Source organism: Lynx canadensis, chromosome B2 (genome assembly GCF_007474595.2).
Source record: "Lynx canadensis isolate LIC74 chromosome B2, mLynCan4.pri.v2, whole genome shotgun sequence".
Taxonomy (NCBI): Eukaryota; Metazoa; Chordata; class Mammalia; order Carnivora; family Felidae; genus Lynx; species Lynx canadensis.
The window spans coordinates 39,774,901-39,794,285 of record NC_044307.1 but is presented as its reverse complement, the minus strand read 5'-3'; the positions used below and the strand labels follow the sequence as shown (position 1 = coordinate 39,794,285).

At 45.2% G+C, this 19,385-nt stretch overlaps 2 protein-coding genes across 2 annotated transcripts in view; one reads left to right on the top strand and one right to left on the bottom strand.

The window, feature by feature from the left end:
* Window positions 1–165: 165 nt before the first annotated feature.
* Window positions 166–5,148, top strand: TREML1 (triggering receptor expressed on myeloid cells like 1). The gene is made up of 6 exons (XM_030315470.1): window positions 166–276; window positions 476–805; window positions 3,085–3,199; window positions 3,612–3,697; window positions 4,179–4,231; window positions 4,589–5,148. Exons 1-6 carry the CDS (start codon window positions 234–236, stop codon window positions 4,901–4,903), a joined length of 942 nt encoding a protein of 313 aa, XP_030171330.1. The 5' UTR covers window positions 166–233; the 3' UTR covers window positions 4,904–5,148.
* An 8,873-nt stretch (window positions 5,149–14,021) lies between these two features.
* Window positions 14,022–19,385, bottom strand: part of LOC115513919 (adenylate cyclase type 10-like) — a 51,285-nt gene continuing 45,921 nt past the window's right edge. The window contains exons 26-32 of the mRNA XM_030315460.2: window positions 17,714–17,918; window positions 17,528–17,624; window positions 16,500–16,618; window positions 16,120–16,237; window positions 15,504–15,702; window positions 14,767–14,980; window positions 14,022–14,254 (exon numbers count right to left, since the gene is read on the bottom strand). Coding sequence (XP_030171320.1) covers window positions 14,187–14,254; window positions 14,767–14,980; window positions 15,504–15,702; window positions 16,120–16,237; window positions 16,500–16,618; window positions 17,528–17,624; window positions 17,714–17,918 — 1,020 coding nt within the window. The 3' untranslated portion in view covers window positions 14,022–14,186. The remainder of the gene's footprint in view (window positions 14,255–14,766; window positions 14,981–15,503; window positions 15,703–16,119; window positions 16,238–16,499; window positions 16,619–17,527; window positions 17,625–17,713; window positions 17,919–19,385) is intronic.

Below are 19,385 nucleotides of genomic sequence, written 5' to 3'. Positions count from 1 at the left end.
ACCCTGCCTCACCCACCCCTGCCTCCTCTCAGGCTCGGTTCCCAAGCCCAGAAGCAGCCAGGCTTTGGAAAGGCGCCTTATCCCCACCCGTGGAGGGGCCCCCAGTGTCCGCCTCCCACCCCACGGCGGCTGAGAGCCCCACGTGACTGTCCAAGGCAGATGTTTCCTGCTCCCTGGGGAATGCTGTGTCAGTGGCCGGGCCAGCCGCAGAGCTGACATCTCCCTGACCCGCCATGGGCCCCAACCTGCTCATGCTGTTGCTGGTGGGACTGGCAGGTAAGGTGAAGTGGGTGGGCTCTGGGCCCCATGGGCCCCGCTTGGTGCCCAGGAATAATTGACATCATGGTGGCACCAGCAGCATATATGTAGGGCCCTGAAGGGGGACCTCTAGGCCCCTGTGCCCCTGTGGCAAGTGGGTGGGCTGGAAAGTTCCCGGGGCTCCTGCCCCTCATAACCACATCCCTTCCTTCCCCAGGCCAGGCCTCCACCAGCTTCCCGGAGGTGCTGCAGGCCCCCGTAGGGGGCTCCATTCTGGTGCAGTGCCACTACCGGCTCCAGGACGTCAAGGCTCGGAAGGTGTGGTGCCGGTTCCTGCCCGATGGGTGCCAGCCCCTAGTGTCCTCGGCTGTGGATCGCGGAGCCCCGGCGGGCAGGCGCATGTTTCTCACGGACCTGGGGGGCGGCCTGCTCCAGGTGGAGATGATTACCCTGCGGGAGGAGGACACCGGCGAGTACGGCTGCGTGGTGGAGGGGGCGGCGGGGACCCAGACGTTGCACAGGGTGGCCCTGGTTGTGCTCCCTCCAGGTGAGTCATTCTAGGCTGGCCATTGCCCCTCCCCGCCCCCACCTGCTGCTCTCCGTCCTTGGGGAATGGGGACCCTTGGGGGCGGGGGAGGGGGGGAGGGGGCGGGGCGGGGAATTGGAAGGAGAGAGTTTTGACAGCACCCCGGGAGCGGAAGCAGAACTGGGTGAGCAGTCAGAGATAAAAGAGCCAGACGGTGGGTCCCTTCCCCCTCCTGCTCTAGCGGGGGGGTTTCCCGGCTGAAAGGCATGTCCTCACCCATGGCCTTGGCCCGCCTCATCCCGCGTTTTCAACATACTTGATGCTTTTTTTTTTTTTCCTTAGAAAGGTTTTAAACAAAGTTTTTTTAAAAAATTTTTAAAATGTTTATTTATTTTTGAGAGAGAGAGAGAGAGAGTGACAGAGCGTGAGCAGGGTCGAGAGGCAGAGAGAGAGGGAGACACGGAATCGGAAGCAGGCTCCGGGATCCGAGCTATCAGCGTAGAGCCGGACGCGAGGCTCAAACCCACAAACTGTGAGATCATGCTATGAGCTTAAGGCGGGCGCTTAACTGACTGAGCCACCCAGGCACCCCTTAAGCAAAGTTTTAATTTGGGCATTTATCAACTGGAATTTGTTTTTTAAATCTCCCAGTTTATTACTCCCGCTCTAATGGGCTTGATGGCTTAAAATGACTGAATTCGGATTTTATTGAATTTTATGTCTTCACTGAGCATCTAGGATGCGCCTCACCTACACGCAGGCGCATTCGGTACCTGGATTACTTCAACTCCTTTAGTTTACCATGAGAAAAGTGTCACTCCTGGTCCCTCCAGGGTTGTCAACCCCTATCCTCGAGAGAGAAAGTACTTTTATATAGGCTGTGGTTTTCTCTCCCAGCCGACAACTTTCTAATGTCTAAGCATTTATTAAAAGAAAATTTTAAAGTAGGAGAAAGAATTTTCCAGAGAAATTGGATGTCGTAAAACAAAAACAATCTTTTGGAGGGAAAACGGCCAGCTTCCTGCCGAAATGGAGCCTGGTCTACCTTTCTCTTAGGAATGATGATGTCTTTTTAGCCTTCACGGCTTCCTTTCTCAAGTAATTTGCGCCCAAGCCCCAAATAAGGAAATGAAGAAAGGCACTTTCCCTGCTCACGGTTTTTTTCCCCACTTGTTACTTATGAGGACGGACTAAGGTGTCCTTAGAATCCCTCTCATCTCCGGTCCATGATTATTACTTTACATTGTAAAGTGTACATTGTAAAAGACTGTTGGTCCTCGTCTTCTCCTGTCCTCCTCCTTCCTTGGCACCGTAAGGTCTGGTAACTCGAGCCTGTAGGACAAGATGCACTGGGGAGAGGAGCAGGTGCTGGGGACCCGACAGCTGTAGCGTGTGGATGCTCAGGGCTGGCTGGTGGAGCATGGCTTTCAGGGAGGGTGTGGGTGGCTTAAACGGCACTAGGTGGGCAGGACGCATGCAGGAAGATGGGAGACACAGCATCTCCAGATCCTGGTTTGGCTTGGTGGGGGGGTGGGGATGGTGAGCCTCTGAGAAGAAGGAAGACCACACCTGCTGAGAGTCTAGAAGGACTGGCCAGGTTCCCAAGACAGATCATCCGGCCCAGAGAAACCAGGCCTGAGTCTGACAGCCAGAGAGGTTGAGCACAGTGGTGTAGGGACAGTAGAAGCCTTGTCACAAAACTGAGTCTGGGGGTCCAAGCGAGGCTCTCAGCAAGGGTCCCTTGGCATTGTGTCACATTAGGGGTGACCCTAGAGTTCCTTAGATCCTGAGGGCAGAGCTTGGGTTGCCCCCCTCCCCTGCCCCCGGCTTGCAGGGGGTCACACGATTGCAGGTAGGTAGAGAAGTCTAGCGGGCTATGCCCCTTTAGAGACCTGTGGATGAGCGACAGGAGCAGGGTTGTCACTGTGGGACAAGAGTGGAGAGCCTATGCTGCGGTGGGGTGGGGAGGGGAGGTGGGCGCAGATTACCCAGTGTGTGGTTCCGCATAGGCTGAGCAGCCTGAGAGGCCAGGGAGAGGCCAGCAGGTGAAGAAGGAAAGCAGGGGCAACAGTTGGTGGTGGAGGGGAAAGAGGGCCCCATCACAACCGGGTAAAGACAGAAAGAATCCACCTCTGATCTCCAGAACGAGGGCCCCTAAGGAATATGCCAAGCCGCCATTTGTGTTTCTTGCTTGGAACCTCTCCTTCCTTAACCCCACTCCCCCAGTCCCTCGGACCTCAACAGGCCCGCGACCCTATCCACACTGGGTATGTGCTCATGACTGTTTCCTTCTGACTCAGCTCCTACCCCGAAAGAGGAGGAAGAGAACTATAAGGTTGGAAGTCTGGCTGACGGCCCCTTCTCAGACATCATGGGCAGTGCCAGCCCTTTGGAACCCAGCCAGGATGAGAAGAGGTACTGAGAAGAGCTGTATTCGGGGTCCGGGAAAAGGCTGGTGGTGGGAAAGGGTGGGAAAGGCTTATTCAGAGCCCCAGGCTAACTCAAAGGGAAACCTCACGGTTCCTTCCACCTCTGGAGAACTTCCGATCAGGCAGGAGGTCAGGCAGATCCTCCTGTCCCACCTCCCCCCCACCCCCAGTTCAGTAATGGCCCCTTTATGCCCGCGGGTCTCCAGCCAGGATAACCTGAAAATGTGTTTCTCTTCTGCCCTGCCTATGTCTGCCCTCCTAATTCCACCCCCCAAATCCTCTTCTCCCAACCATGGCTCACCGAGAATTGCACCTTTCTGCTACTGCTCCGGGGCTCCTGGTGAGCAGCTTCCTGCCAAGTTCAGGCTTAAGCTCCCCTATCCCTTTGTATCCTTCAGCATCCCCTTGATCTGGGGCGCTGCGCTCCTGCTGGGCTTGCTGGTGGCAGCAGCCGTGCTATTCGCTGTGATGGCCAAAAGGAAAGGTAGGTAGCAGTCTACCTGCACACCCCAGCACAGCCCCTGCTGGTCCTGAACCAGCCAGTGTTGTAGACAGTGTTGGGAGTCTAGTTCTGCTTCCCCTATAGACGGGCTTGTCTGGGCTTTAGGGAGGCCCCCAGGCCCTAGAAGTCCCCAGTTGAGGGGTGGATGGGAGGAAGGAGACTCAGTGAGAGCCAGCCTGGGGACAGACAGGAATTGGACAGGGTGGACCAGTGGAATAGAGACAGGTGACTGGAGATGGTGGGGGAAGGGTCTCAGGAGACAGGCTGAATGTTGAGGTGGGTTGGAGGAAGCTGGAAGCAGTAAGTGGGTGGGTGGGGTCTCCTGGCAGGCCGGGGTGTAGCTGGTGTCTGGTGGGAGTAGACTGGAGAGTCTGGACTAGGAAAGAGGCTTCTGAAGGGAGTGAGGAATGGGCACTGAGCCAATACAGGAAGCAGACTGTGCTGCCGTCCTCTGTCCTCCCAGGGACCAGGCTTGGTGTCTGTGGCCAATCTCAGAGCAGCAGAGTTTCAGGCAAGGTAAGAGGCATCTGTGGGCCCCCAGCCAAATTCCGCAGACCTTCCGTCTGCACGGCTCGCTGAGAGGTCCCAGGATGAGGGGGTGGTGAAAGATTGGGACCCAGTCAGAGTCCAAACCCTCTTCCTTAATGCTGTGAACTTGGCGCCAGTGGTCTTCTGCCTTCCTATCTTGGTATTTCACCCTCTCAGATTTGGGGAGAAACTTGGGGCTTGAAAACCTTCAAAGTGAAGCCTTCTTGCCCACTGACATCCTCAGGATTTGAGAGACAGATCCAGTGTGGTCCTGGACTTCCCCGCAGAGGGAACTGGGGCAGAAGAAGGCATACTCTCTGCCTCATTTGTCTGCTTTTGTTACAGGCCTCCTCCTCAGTGGTCCACCACATCAGTGACTCTGGCCTCGGAGTTGATTTTCCATCGGACATACCGTATGCTAGGCTCGACTCGCCACCTTCCTTTGACAATACCACCTATAGCAGCCTACCTTTTGATCCCCCATCAGAGGACTCTCCATCCCCAGCCCAATCCTCATCGCCCCCTCTGCCTCCTAAAGTCCTGATGTACTCTAAGCCTGTGACATATGCCACAGTTATCTTTCCTGGAAGGGACAAGGGTGGAGGGGCCACCTGTGAGCCAACCCAAGATCCACTGACTAGCCAAACGCCACCCAGCTAAGCTGTTCATCATACTATTTACCACAGAGACCATCCCCAGAGTTCTATGCATCCATCCAGCCAGCCCATACCCTAGATCCTTAGTATATCAGAACAGCTAGGGACTTTAGGATCTAATCTAACATCTTGACTTTTCTGATGTGGAAAGTAATACTTACATGTGATTGACGTATCCTAGGAACGAACCCCCCATGCTGGTTCCTCTGCCCTTAAACCACTGAGCTAAATAAACACTGAATGATAATATATGAGCTCTTGATAGTTGACGGGGAAAGAAAGGGCCTGAGTTTGACTATTCACATGGCCTGGGAACTCTAAAGATTCTAGTCCAGAGTTTGTGCTATGATTTCCTGCCTGTCCTGCCAGTGAGGGCATGGTTTCATTCTTGGTCAGAATTCCGGGATGCAGTCTGATTCAAGGGGCACCAAGAAGGCGTCTTCGAATGTATTTCCTGCCTTTCTCAAGATACCTGAAAGTACAGATCCATTAGCTTGAGTCTAGAAATCTCTTCTGCCTTCTGCTCTGCACCTTGTAAACAAGTGGTACCTTATGACGTGATGACATAAGATGGGAGGAAGGGGATAATGATAAATTAAGACTCAGGACAGATGGGGTGGGAAAGATGGAGCTGAGGAGTAAGATCAGAAACTGAAATAAATTCCAAGTCTGTTCCTTGGCAGCACAAAGGATTTCCAAGCACCAGGAGATAAGAGACCTTTGCAGACATGTTTTATCAGAGCTGGCTCTCTCTCAGCTGGGTGGACATCTGGTAGCACTGTTCCCTTTGGCCTGAAATTTGGGGCCTGGGAAGATCCTGGTGGAGAAAAAGCATGGCATGGGAAGAAGGGGAATGAGTGGTAAAGGTGTGGCTGTTGTTAAGTGTATATGAAAACTAGTCCAGGGGCGCCTGGGTGGCGCAGTCGGTTAAGCGTCCGACTTCGGCCAGGTCACGATCTCGCGGTCCGGGAGTTCGAGCCCCGCGTCAGGCTCTGGGCTGATGGCTCAGAGCCTGGAGCCTGTTTCCGATTCTGTGTCTCCCTCTCTCTCTGCCCCTCCCCTGTTCATGCTCTGTCTCTCTCTGTCCCAAAAATAAATAAACGTTGAAAAAAAAATTAAAAAAAAAAAGAAAACTAGTCCAGGCTGGGGGTGGAAGGGCCTTTAAGGTCTGTGCCAGGATTTCTTCTGAAACTGTTCAATTTGGAAATATTTGCCCATATTGAGATGAGAGACAGGTGGGGAGGATGAGGTGCTTGGAAACCAAATCTTCTTATAATCATGGAGAGCTAGGCATAAAGAGGTTGTCACCATCGGAGGGGCCCGGAATTCGGTATAGGTACCTGAGGAGAGGGGACAGGCAGGGCCTGGCTCCAGCTGAGGAAGTCTAGTGATGCTATTTTCAGGGAGCTCTGGCAGGATATTTGGAGCTTCCCCTGATAGTCTCAGCCTGTGACAGAACCTAAATTTACTTCCATCCCTTGTGGAGGCAGCAGCTGCCCACCAATCAACTAAGCCCTCACTTTCCCTGGATAAGATGCTGGTGGGGGGTGGGGGTTGCCTGCTGTGGAGGAGGGGTGGTCAGGGTGGGGAGAGAATATAGGGAAAGGTCAGGATAAAGTCTAAAAAGAAGGCCTGTGGGAAAAATCCTGATCTGAACATAGTGTGAACTTTTTGGAGCCTGACAGAAGTAAATGTATATTTAACAACACAAGGGAAAATACTAAGATCCATTGGCTGGTAGAGAAAACAGAGGAGAAGGGAAATATATGAATTCCATCATTGCTTATGGTAGAAGTCTATGAATACCAACCCAAATCTCCTTTATAAAAGTAACTTCTGAGATGAAAATACGGATCTTCTATATTTTATCATAAGAAACACATGAAAACAAAGAAAATGCAGGTGACATGACCAGCCCATTGCTTCATATCAGAAACCTTTGGAATGCAGCTAAAGGAGTTCTCAGAGGAAAAGTCATAGCCTCAACAATAAGAACTAAGCATCTTACTCAAATTGCTAGTTCATTTTAAAGGAGAAAAGTTATATAACTAATACACAAATAAAAGAGCTTATTCTTTGCAATGAAATATAAGAGACACTGTTAGCTAACTTAAAAAAGAAGGATGAAATATGAAATGACAAGGGGGAAATAATCACAGATATAAAGACAAAGAAAAAAAACAATGAGAATATTTTGTGCTGCTGGTGGTGGTTAGGGTTGGAGGAATGAATATAGAGAAAGCCTGAAATAATTTTTTGGGGTGACTGAAATGTTCTCTGTTACGACTGTGGTAGTGGTCACATGGGTGTATATATTTGTCAAAAGCTACCATTAAAATAGGTGCACTTTCTTTTATATAAATTATGTTTTGATGAAGTTAATTAAAAAAAATACTTGAAAGACCACTGGGGAATATTTAAAATAATCTTAGAGAAGAAAACGCTCTTTATTACACAAAACTCAGAAGCCATAAAAAAATTCATAGATACTTTAAAACTGACACATTAAAATAAATTAAAACTGATATCTTTTTCTTCATGACAAAAGCACAATACACAAAGACAAAACACAAAATGAAGAAAAATTCTGCAACTCATACAAAGGCAGAAATCTCATTTCTTGAACACTTATAAATCAATTAAAATAATAGGTTATGGTCACAGGATATATACATATAGCTCACTAAAAAAAGGAAATATAAACAATAAAGATGTTTAACTTCATTGAAGGGAAATGCAATTTAAAAGTACATTGAGAATGATTTAAAAGAAAATGGTTTAAGAACTCAGAAAATTCTCTCTTCCATAAAAGCAACAAGAAAACCGGCAAAAATAGTCAGAATCAACCTTGTTAGAGCTCTGGAAACCAATGCCTGCACCAACCCAAGGAGTCTATCCTTATGAAAATTGGCTTTTTCCACATCATATCTGATTCAAAACACAACTTCATAATGCAATACTTACACATCTGTGTTGATAGGTACACCATTTATTAAGATGTAACTTTTATAACACTTATAATTTGTAAGAGTGGGGAGGGAATGGGGCTATATAGGAGCAAAGTCTTGTATATTATTGAAATTAAGTTGGTATACATGTAAACTAGATTGTTTTAAATTAAAATGCTAATTGTAATCCCTAGAGCAAGGAAAAAACCTCAAAAACATAGTAAAAGAATGACAAGGGAATTAAAATGAAATTAAAATTATGTATTTAATATAACAGAAGACAGCAGAGGAAGAGAGGGGCAACAAGATATAAGACAGGTAGAAAACAAATAATAAGATGGAAGACATAAATCCTATCTTATCAGTAGTTACATGGAATGTAAATAGATTAAACACTCCAATTAAAAGCCAGAGATTGACAGAATGTATTAAAAAACACATGATCCAACTATATGCTTCCTAAGAGACAAACTTTGGATTCAAAAACATGAGTAGGTTCAAAGTAAAAGGATGGAAAAACATGTACCATGCAAACTAGCTAAAGAGAGGTGGAGTGACTATATTAATGAAGATAAAAGAACATTTTATAATGATAAAAAAGTCAACCCATCAAGAAGATATAACAATTATAAATACATATGTACCTAATAATAGCATTTCAAAAGACATAAAGCAAAACTGACAGAACTAAAAGTAATAATAGATTACTATTTAATAGATTAAATAGTAATAGTTGTAGATTTCAGTATCACACTTTCAACCACTGATAGAACAAGGTAGGTAGGTGGAAGATTGGCAAGGAAATAGACATGAACAATACTATAAAAAACTAGACTTAACAGACATCTGTAGAACACTCCACCCAACTACTGGAAAATACAATATACATTCTTCCAAGTATACATACAACATTCTCCAGTATAGACCATGTATCTGACCATAAACAAGTTCTTGATACATTTAAAAGGATTGAAATCATACAAAGTATGCTTTCAGACTACAATGGAATGAAATTAGAAATTACAGAAGTAAATTTTGGAAACTCACAAATATGTGGAAATTAACACACTTCTAAATGACAAATGGGTCAAAGAAGAAATCACAAGAAAAATGATAAATAAATCTTTAAGATGAATGAACACAAAACATGATATAACAAAACTTAGAAGAGTCAGCAAAACCAGTTCTTGGAGGGAAATTTATGGCTGGAGGTTAACCCCTATTTTAAAAAAGAAGAAAGATCTCAAATCAGCAACCTAACTTTCTACCTGAAGAAACTAGAAACAGAAGAGAAAATTAAGCCCAAGGTGAGCAGAAGGAAGGAAATGATAAAGATCAGAGTAGAAATGAATGAAATGGAGAACAGAAAAAGAAAAAAAATCAACAAAATCAGGTGTTGTTTCTCTAAAAAGATCAAAATTGACAAATCTTAGCTAAAGTTACTTTCTTAGCCAAAAAAACAAAAAACAAAACCAAAAACAAAGAGAAGCCTCAAATTACTAAATAAGGAATGAAATTGGAGGGAGAACTACTGACTTTATGAGCTTAGAAGGATTATAAAAGGAAAATTGTGGACAATTGTATATCATCAAAACAGATAACCTAGACGAAATGGACAAATTCCTAGAAAGACACAAACCACTGAAAATGACTCAAGATCAAATCTCAATATATCTATAACAAATAAAGAGGTTTATATCATAGTAAAAAAGCTTCCCACGAAGAGAAGCCCAGGCCCAGATGGTTTTACTGGTGAACTCTACCAAACATTGAATGAGTTTTAAAACCAATCCTTCACAAACCTTTCCAAAAAATAGAAGGAACACTTCTTAACTCATTTTATGAGTAAAATCACCAATTTTACCTTGATGCAAAAGCCAAACAAAGAGATCATAAGAGAACTACTGGCCAACATCTCCTATGAATGTAGATGCAAAAATCCTCAACAAAATACTAGTAAATAGGCCCCAGCAACAAAGAAAGGATTGTACACTGTGACAAGATGGGATTTATATCAGGAATGCAAGATTGGTTCCATACATGAAAATCAATGATATACCATATTAATAGAAAAAAAGGACCAAAATCACAGGATTCTTTCAACAGATGACAGAAAAAGCATTTGACAAAATCCAACACCCTATCATGATACAAATGTTCAACAAACTAGGAAGAGCAGAGAATTTCTTCAATCTGGTAAAGGGCATCTACAAACAAACAAACAAACAAACAAACAAAACCCAAAAAACTCACAGCTAACATCATACTTAAAGGTGAAAAACTGAAAGCTTTGCCCCTAAGATTGAGAAGACAAAGATGTCCACTCTTGCCCCTTTCACTCAATACTATACTTTGGTTCTAAGGAGTATAATTAGGCAAGAGAAAGAAATAAAAAGGAAAGGGAGAAATATTGGAAAGGAAGAAGTAAAATGATTTCTATTTGCAGATGATATGATCTTATATATACAAAATCCTAAGGAATCCACACAAAAAAACAATAGATCTAATAGATGAGTTCAGCAGTTTCAGGATACAAAATCAATAAACCAAACTCAGTTTTATTTCTATGCACTAGTGATGAAAAATTCAAAAATGAAATTAAGAAATCAATTCCATTAGAATAGAACCAAGAGTAAAATATTTAGGCATAAATTTAACAAAAGAGTTTAAGACCTATACATTGTAAACTATAAGACATTATTGAAAGAAATTTAAGAAGACCTAAATATGTGGAAAAGATATGACATCTTCATGGATCAGAAAATTTAATATTGTTAAAATAGCAATTCTCCTCCAATTTATTTACAGATTCAACTTGACCCCTATCAAAATTACAGCTGTCCTTTTTGTAGAAATTGACAAGCTGATCCTAAGTCATATGGAAATGGAAGGGACCCTGAACAGCTAAAACAGTCTTAAAAAATAATAAAGTTGGAGGACTCACATTTCCTGATTTTAAAACTTACTGCAAAGCTACAACAATCAAGGTTGTGTGTACTGGCATTAAGGATAGACACAGAGAGCAATGGGACAGAACCGAGAGTTCAGAAGTAGACCCATACATTTAACAAAATCATACATCACCAAGAGTATCATTTAAATGGGGAAAAGAGTAGTCTTGTTAACAAAAAGTGTTGAGATGAGTAGATATCCACATGCAAAGGATGATTTGAAAAATTTCTTCACACTATATGCAAAAAAAAAAAAAAAAAAGAAATCAAAATGAATCAAAAACCTAAAAGAGATAAAACTATATAAAACTCTTAGGAAAAAACAGAGGAGTAAACCTTTGTGATTTCTAAGAGAGAACACTTAAAGCATGAGCAACCAAAACCAAAAAAATAACCCACATAAATTGGACTTCATCAAAACTTAACACTTTTGCACTGCAGAATGATAGTGTCATGAAAGTGAAGAGACAATTCACAGAATGAGAGAAAATAAAATATGTGTAAATCAAATCTGATAAGGGTCTAGTATGAGAATATATATTTAAAACTCTGAGCTCAACAATAAAAAGGCATTATAACCCAATAAAAAATGGGCAGAAGATTCTAAAAGACATTTCTCCAAGAAGATCAACAAGTGGCCAGTAAGCTTGTAAAAATGATCCACAACAAGGAAGGCCTGGATGGCTCAGTCGGCTGAACGTCTGACACTCGATTTTGGTTCAGGTCATGATCTCACGGGTTTGTGAGTTCAAGCCCCGTGGAGGGGTCCACACTGACAGTGCGGGGTCTGCGTGGAATTCTGTTTCTCCCTTTCTCTCTTCTGCTCCCCCTCTCATTCTCTCTCTCTCAAAATAAATAAACTTTTAAAAAGGACATGAGTGGTCCTAAAGGAAATGCAAATCAACACCACAAGATACCGCTTCATACCCACTAGAATATGCCTTTATTAAGAGAAGCAAGAACAAGTGTTGGTGAAGCAAGAATGTGGAAAACTGGAACCTTCACACATTGCTGGTGGGAATGTAAAATGGTACAGCGTTTTGGAAAACAGTTTGACAGTTCCTTAAAAAGTTAAACACAGAGTTTCTGCATAGCCCAACAATTCCATTCCTAGGCATATACCCAAAGAGAAATGAAAATGTATGTTCATACAAAAACTTGCACATAAATGCTTATAGTGGTGTGATTCACAATGGCCAAAAAGTGGAAACAACCCAGGTATCCATTAACTGGTGAATGGGTAAACAAAGTGTGGCATATCCAAACAATGGAATGCTATCCAACCATGAAAACGAATGCTAAACATGGATGAGCCTTGGAAAGACAATGCTAAGTGGAAGAAGTCTGACACAAAAGGCCATATACTATGATTCCATTTATACAAAATGTCCAGAAAAGGCAAATCCACTGAGACAGAAAGATGGTTACTAGGGGTTGGGGGAAGAGGGACTGGGTAGTGAATGCTAATGGCACAGAGTTCCTTTTTGGGGTGATGAAAATGTTCTGGAATTACATAGTGGTGATGGTAGCAGAGCTTTGTGATATTCTAAGAGCCACTGGATGGTATATCTTTCAAAATGGTGAATTCTATCTCCATTTTAAGAATTGCCAAAAGGGAAACAAATGGCAAGAGAAAAAAAGAGAAGGCAAAAAGGAAGGAGCATCACAGTATGCCTAGTTAGTACCATTTGTGGGAAAGAAGGGTGCAGTAAAAAATATATGCTATTGCTTGCATGTGCACAGAATAATTTTTTAAGGATACACAAGGAAGTGGTAACACAGATCCTGGAGGACAAGAATGGGAAAGACTTTCACTGTTAGACACTTTTGTTCCTTTTGAATTCTGGGCCACATAAATGTATAATCTATATTTACATATAAAAATTAAATTGATAATAATTGCTGACACTGAGTGCTTACTTTGTGCCAGGTACCATTCTAAGCACTTTGTATTTATTTTGTCTTCATAATGATGTTCTTTTGTTCTATTTTTATCCTCATTTACAGAAAGGGAAAAGGAAGCGTAAAGAAGATACATTTTATGCCCAAAGTAACACAGCTAATAAGTATCTGAGCTAGAATCTGAACATAGGCTGTGTGGCTCTAGGGCCCTCTTTACTGCCGCTCTATGCTGCCTCTCAGAAATTTAAAGGAGTGGAAGAGAGGAGGACAGAGGGAAAGTGGGTGACAAGGAGAAAGGAAGGAGGGGTCAGAGAGAGGAAAGGAAGGAGGAGTAGGGTGGGAGTAGAGGGAGAGGAGGAAGAGCAACAAGATAAGGAGAAAAGGGGGGAGTAGTGGAGAGGGGCCAGGTAATGTACAGACAAGACAGCAGGATTTAAGTGGCAAGTTCAGGGCTCCTTTCCCCAGACACTGACCTGTCCTTACAGTTCTGATCATGGTCATTTGAACAGAATATTGAAGATTGGGTACAGGATAGCCTACCATAGGCTAGGTCCCATGGAAGCCTCTATAGCCTAGTGTGAAACTCTGGAATTACATTGGAGTTAGAATCCCAGCTCCACCATTTTGTGGCCGTTTCCTGTAGTATGGCCTTCCTAAGCTTCGGTTTCATCGGTAATATGGGGATAATAAAAATACTCGCTTCACAGAGGTGCTAAAAAGATTTAAAGAATGTATTTCAAGCATTTAGTATAATGCTTGTCACAGAGTAAGTGAACTATAAATGGTAGCTATCATAACGTTAATTAACAGGCTGTCTGAACACTAGATGATTGAGTTATAAAGTGTAAAAATCAGTGAGAAGGCAATGCTGTGTGTAAGAAAGGCCATCAAACAGATAAAGGTCAAAAGTCAAAGGCAGCAGCTCTAGAAAGGGAGAATAAAACAGAGGAGGGCTAGAGTCATATACATTTTGGCAATTTCAGTTTCACACGAGAATCCCCAAGTCACACAGTGCAAAAGAGAAATGGGTTTCTCTGTTGGTACACAGCCATATGGACCTCTGCAAAGATTCCTTGACTTTTTAGGAACTCATTACCACGTCTGTGCCAAGGGGCTAACATCAAAGCACTAGTATTGCCGGACTTAAGTATCCACAACCTCTGTATCAGGGCTGAGTTTTCCATCTGCTAATGGATCTCGCCTTACATGAGAAGCAATCAGTTCATCCCAGAGCCTCCCAGATGTCCAGTCGACTGCTGGTTCTAATTTCTGCCTCAGTTGTGCCAGTAACTGTTAAGAGTTAAGAAAGATCTACATTTCATGCTTCAGAAACATAGGCTTTTATTTTGACAAAGATATAGACAGTGGTGAGTGTAAACGGCTAGTGTATTTAATACATATACTGTCCAGTATCTTAAAAAGGAGAACTTGGATCATTTCTTTGTGTTATATACAAGAGAACAATGGTCCCTTCAAATGATTTTTTTTAACATATACATTCTTGAATTTCTTCTTCATCTTTATTCTCCTTGACATCAGCCACTCTGTCAAATCCTGAAAGCAGGAACATAAAGAATATCACAAACCCAAAGAAAGTCCTCAGTGCTTACAAATCTAACTCATTGCCCTAGAAAAGGAGGAGATTTGCTGGGCCCTGAGGCAAGGAACTATATTCCTTCCTCTCTTTTCCTTGCCCACATCTTACCATTTACCTTCATAGATATTACACTGTGAATTCTAAGACTTCCTTCTCCCTTAGTGACCATCCAGCTCCTCCACAGAAACAACCCAGTGGTTTAAGCTGGGATCAAGGAGGAACTTCCAATGCTTGAGGGTACAGATGTGGAAACAAAGGGCTGAGAGAGGCTCTCATATTATTTAACAATATACGGGACCCCCTCTGTCTGGGCTGGGTCCAGCACTAATGAGAGGATAATTACCTGTGGAGCAAGGACTAACTCCTTACAGTTACGTTTCCCTTCTTACTTTGGAGCAGACTTTGACTGCCTGTAAGAATCTGAGACTGTAACGTCTCTCAGACAAGGGTTCCAGGAAGGAATGCTTACTCTGTATTCCTAAATTTCCCCCAAAGGAGTTGTTTTCCTCCAGGAATTCTCCCTCTATCCAAATCCTGGTCAAGCAGGTGTCAAAAGGTCTGATGATGTCAGTCAAGGACATGGATTCTCCTTTTCCAGATCTCATTACAGAGGCTTTAAGCTCAGAGACCCACTGGTGATAGACGGGGCAGGTCACACATCTAGAGAAGAACTCCTTGAAGTACTGAAAGGAGAGGGAAGTCCGTGAGTTCAAGGATGAGCACTGTCTTCCTCCAGTCTGCTCCACCAGGAATTCTGACAGTGCTCACTTGGCACACTAGCTGAGGGCTCGGGGGACAGGGAGGAGTTACTTAGGGCACAGCATGCCCAGAAAGTTGGTTCTGAGATACAGGGGAACTGGAATGGCTTAGACACAGAAGGCAGGGCGGAAGAGAGACGTGTCAAACTGAGCCAGAGTGGGTCCACGGAGAAGGGCTAAATGTTAACATCTTAACGGTACTGGGTAGTCGCTGTGCAAAGGCAGAAAGTCAGGGAGTCCAGTCCTGACCTATATGCAAGAATATCTGGGAGGGTACATGAGGCATGTGGAAAGACTTCCTAGGTGGAGGAAGAAAAGGGTTTGAGGAGGAAAAAGAGACAGAAGCAGTAAGGAGAAGAGGAAGTGGGAGATGTAGGCATCAGAAAGAGCATCACAGGATCAAACTAGAACTTAGGTGTCAGGGGAAGGACAGTAGAGAAACAGGTACCTTGAGGGCCTGGCTGCGAGTCTCTGGGAGAGTATGCATGAAGACATCTTCTGGCATTTTTTGTAACATCAGCACATGGCACTCTAGGAATCGGACAAAGCCATGCGAACCAAACAGTGAGGCATTGGTTCTTTTCACCAACTGGTGAGCTTTGGAGAAGTGCTGCTCAAACAGATCCCACTGAGAGTCCTGGGCAAACCTGGAGGGAAAGAGGCACAGCTCGCAGCTCAATCCCCTGCTTACCGACCTTGGATCTTTCATAGAACCATCACTTCTTTCAGGCCGTAAGACCCCCTGCGTGCTCAGCGCTGTGACGCTGGCAAGTGGCCAAGGCTGCTGACTCACATGAAGGAGACTTGAAAGGAGACTGTGGGTTACCCAGCACTTAAATGTAACCTTCAACTTAGCTCTCAACCTATAGGCCTGAACCTGCTAAGGGACGAGAAGAACCCCTCTACTAAGATGGGAGGGATGAGAGGGAAAGGTCTTTAGGAGTAGTTTAGAGATGCAGAATAGCCCTGCCTGGAGGGGTAAAAGGCAGTAGCTTAAATGACCCCCATGGTGTCCTTAATTTTCTAGCCTGTCCCACCGAGTAAGACTCTGGTACCCACATTACCACATGGCCAGAGACGAGTGGACCCCCAGCATGACATTACTCTGAGAGTTCAGAATGCAGCTGTGCTCATAGCGTTGAATGAAATGCAGACACTCGCTGAAGGGCCGACATAGCAATCCTGTGGACAGAGAAGGTAACCAGGCGAGGATCAGTTATCCACCGTAGGAACTGGTATAGAAGGTGTGTGTACAGGGGAGCAGATAACACCTGAAATGCAGACATCCTGAATCACAATGTGATTCCTAGACTTTAAGGAACCAGGGGTTGGAGCAGGGGCCATGCCCAAGGGACAGGCTCATGACTACCTGTGTTCCAAACACAGAGCCCTATCCAAGGTCTGAATCCTTCAGGAATATAGCAGAGCCCTACACAAGATTTACCTTTTCCATAGAGCAGCAGATCTAAGCAAGCAGAATAGAAGCAGGCCAGGCCAAGGACATCATGACCCTGGGAAATGAGCACCCACTGGCTCTCCAGCACATGGACACACAGGTCAAATCTGCCAAGAGACAGAGCTACTGGGGCCAGCTAGAGAGTAGGGAGGATGGTACAGGAGAGAAGGGGATCTTACATCTTCAAAGAAGCCTAACATCCCTATATTTCCCCACCTGGGCTCTATTTATATAGAAAGTATCTGTGCCTGAGATTAGACCTGCCTCTAAGCAAAGGAAGTGGGGGGAAATGCCTGAGACAGTTTCCAGGTTCTTTCCTGAACTACTGCAATTACCTATCTCTCTGTAGAGAAATGAAGGAGGAGGAGGAGGAGGAGGAGGAGGAGGAGGAGGGAGGAGGAGGAGGGGGAGGAGGAGGAGGAGGAGGGAGGAGGAGGAGGGGGGAGGGGGAGAAAGGGGAGGATGAGGGGGAGGAGGAGGAGAAGAGAAAGTGGGAAAAAGGAGGGGAAGGGGGAAAAGGAAGGAGAAGAAGGGTGAGGAAGGAGGGGGGGAGGGGAGAGGGGAGGAGAGGGGAGGAGAGGGGAGGAGAGGGGAGGGGAGAGGAGAGGAGGGGACGGGAGGAGAGGAGAGGACGGGAGGAGAGGAGAGGAGAGGAGAGGAGAGGGGAGGGGAGGGGAGGGAGGGGAGAGGAGGGAAGGGGAGGGGAGAGGAGGGGAGGGGAGAGGAAGGGAGGGGAGGGGAGGGGAGGGGAGAGGAGGAGAGGAGAGGAGAGAGGAGAGGAGAGGAGAGGAGAGGAGAGGAGAGGACAGGAGAGGACAGGAGAGGAGAAGAGAAGAATATGTTGCAGCTCAGACTCTGCCTTTCCATTCCCGAACCCCACACTTAAGACAATGCTTCCTGGAATGACTAGAGAAGAGACAGCCTGGCTGTAAGAATGGAACAGCATCTCCCTCTCCATTTCAGATACCCTCCCCTCTTAGGCAACAAATACAAATGGCAGAAAATGATCTTAATACTTTTTCTTCAGAAATGCAGATCTGAAGAGAACTGACAGAACCAGAGTCTCCAGAGCTGGTTTCTTGAGGTGTCTGCATATCTCACGAGCCTGAAAACCTAAGGAGGTTAAAGAGCATCGTGTGAGGTCTAGCTGTGAACCTGGCCTCTCTAAAAGCCCTAGGACCGCCAGCCCCAAGCCCCATTACCCAGCTTGATGGAGAAGTCGAGATGGCCGAGGCAGAGCTTGGTATAGGCCAAGGCCTGCATGAGCTGGGCCGTGGCCAACAGTCCCTCCCTGGAGAACCAACATAGGCTGCTCTTCTGAATGGCCACCTGCTCACAGTGCAGCCACCTGTCCCTGTCACCCATATTCTGGGAGAATTGGGACAGGGCCACATAGGTAGAGACAACCTGCAGGTAAACAAACATGGGCCAAAATATTCTGACTGTGCATTCATGCCACACCTCCACCTTGTCCCTTTCCTGCGGAAGAGCCCTCTGTGGTGCCTTGCTGCTCACTTGCTTGGGACCTGCCGATCATTCCCACCACCTGATCCTCAAACAAACCACTTTCTCTACTGCCCCTCTTTTTGTTTTCTGAGCCCAGACTTCCCCTTCAAAACACTGGCCAAACTGTACTTCTGTGTTTTCTCTAATGAAGGCTTCTGATGCTTGCTCCTTAGCACTCTTCAGAACTGCTGCCTAGATGTCTAGTATAAGTATGTGCACATTTGACGTCATTAATGACTCTCTTCTTAAAACACTGTTTTCGCTAGGTTTTTGAGGACATGAGATTCTCTTTGAAACTGCTCAGTTTCTTTTGCCAATTTCTGCTTATGAACCTGAACTCCTAACATTGGAACACCCGTTATGTGCCAGGCACTAATCTTGATTCCAGGAAAACAGACAATAGATCAGTGAAATATACAGAATGTTAGGTGATAATAAATGCAATGGAGAAAAATTACCTAGTTTCATGGCTTTTAGTACCATTTACACACTGATGAGCCATGAATTTCTATTTCCCAGCCCAGACCTCTCAAATATACCCCACATTCATATATTTAATTGCCTACTTAACATCCCCATCTATATGTCTAATAGGTATCTCAAATTAAACATGTCTAAAACCTGGTTCCAGTCTCCACCCCCCCCATCTGCTCCTTCTGCACAGTGCCCCATCCCAATTAAGAGCACTTCTATCCCGCTAGAAGTCCAACCAATCTTGGGATTATCCTGGACTCTTTTCTCTCTCCCATCCCAGAACTGATCCAAGAGTGAATCCTGTTGGTTCTCTCTGGACAGAAGACCACCCCTCCCCACTTCCTCTGCCACCACAATCCAAGCCAACTATCTCTTGCCTGTATCATTTACCATAGCCTCCTATCTTGCCTCCCTGATTTCCCTCTTGCCTCCTTCAGTTGATTCTCAACACAGCAGACAGAATGATCTTATTAAAATATAAGTGGACTCTGTCACTCCTCTTCTCAGAACCTGCCCCCGGCTTCCTGTCTTCTTTAAAGTCCAAACCCCAACTGTTGCCCCAGAGGCCAGCACCATCTGCCATCAACCCCCTCCCTGGCTCTCTGACTCATCTCCTGGTTCAGTCTCCTCCCCTCTAGTCGCACCGGCCTCCTCACTGTTCCTCAAATGCAGAGAGCATGCCTTGTGCATTCACTGTGCCTTCTTCCTGTCCACTCTTCTCCCTCATAGCCAAGTGGCTTACTTTCTCATCTCTTCAGAGATTTGCCCAAATGTCACCTGCCCAGTGAGGCTTTCCCTAGCACCTTGTTTAAAACTGCACCCCACCCCCAGCTCCCAGAACCCCATGGCCCCCTGTCTCCCCTTAATTTTTCTCCATCAAGTTTATTACCACCT

What these genes read in the sequence shown, in the direction of transcription:
- TREML1 (XM_030315470.1), top strand. Translation starts at nt 234, where the DNA reads ATGGGCCCCAACCTGCTCATGCTGTTGCTGGTGGGACTGGCAG. An exon ending in CCTGGTTGTGCTCCCTCCAG is followed by an intron (nt 806 to 3,084) that starts GTGAGTCATTCT and finishes CTTCTGACTCAG; the next exon opens with CTCCTACCCCGAAAGAGGAG. An exon ending in CCCAGCCAGGATGAGAAGAG is followed by an intron (nt 3,200 to 3,611) that starts GTACTGAGAAGA and finishes TGTATCCTTCAG; the next exon opens with CATCCCCTTGATCTGGGGCG.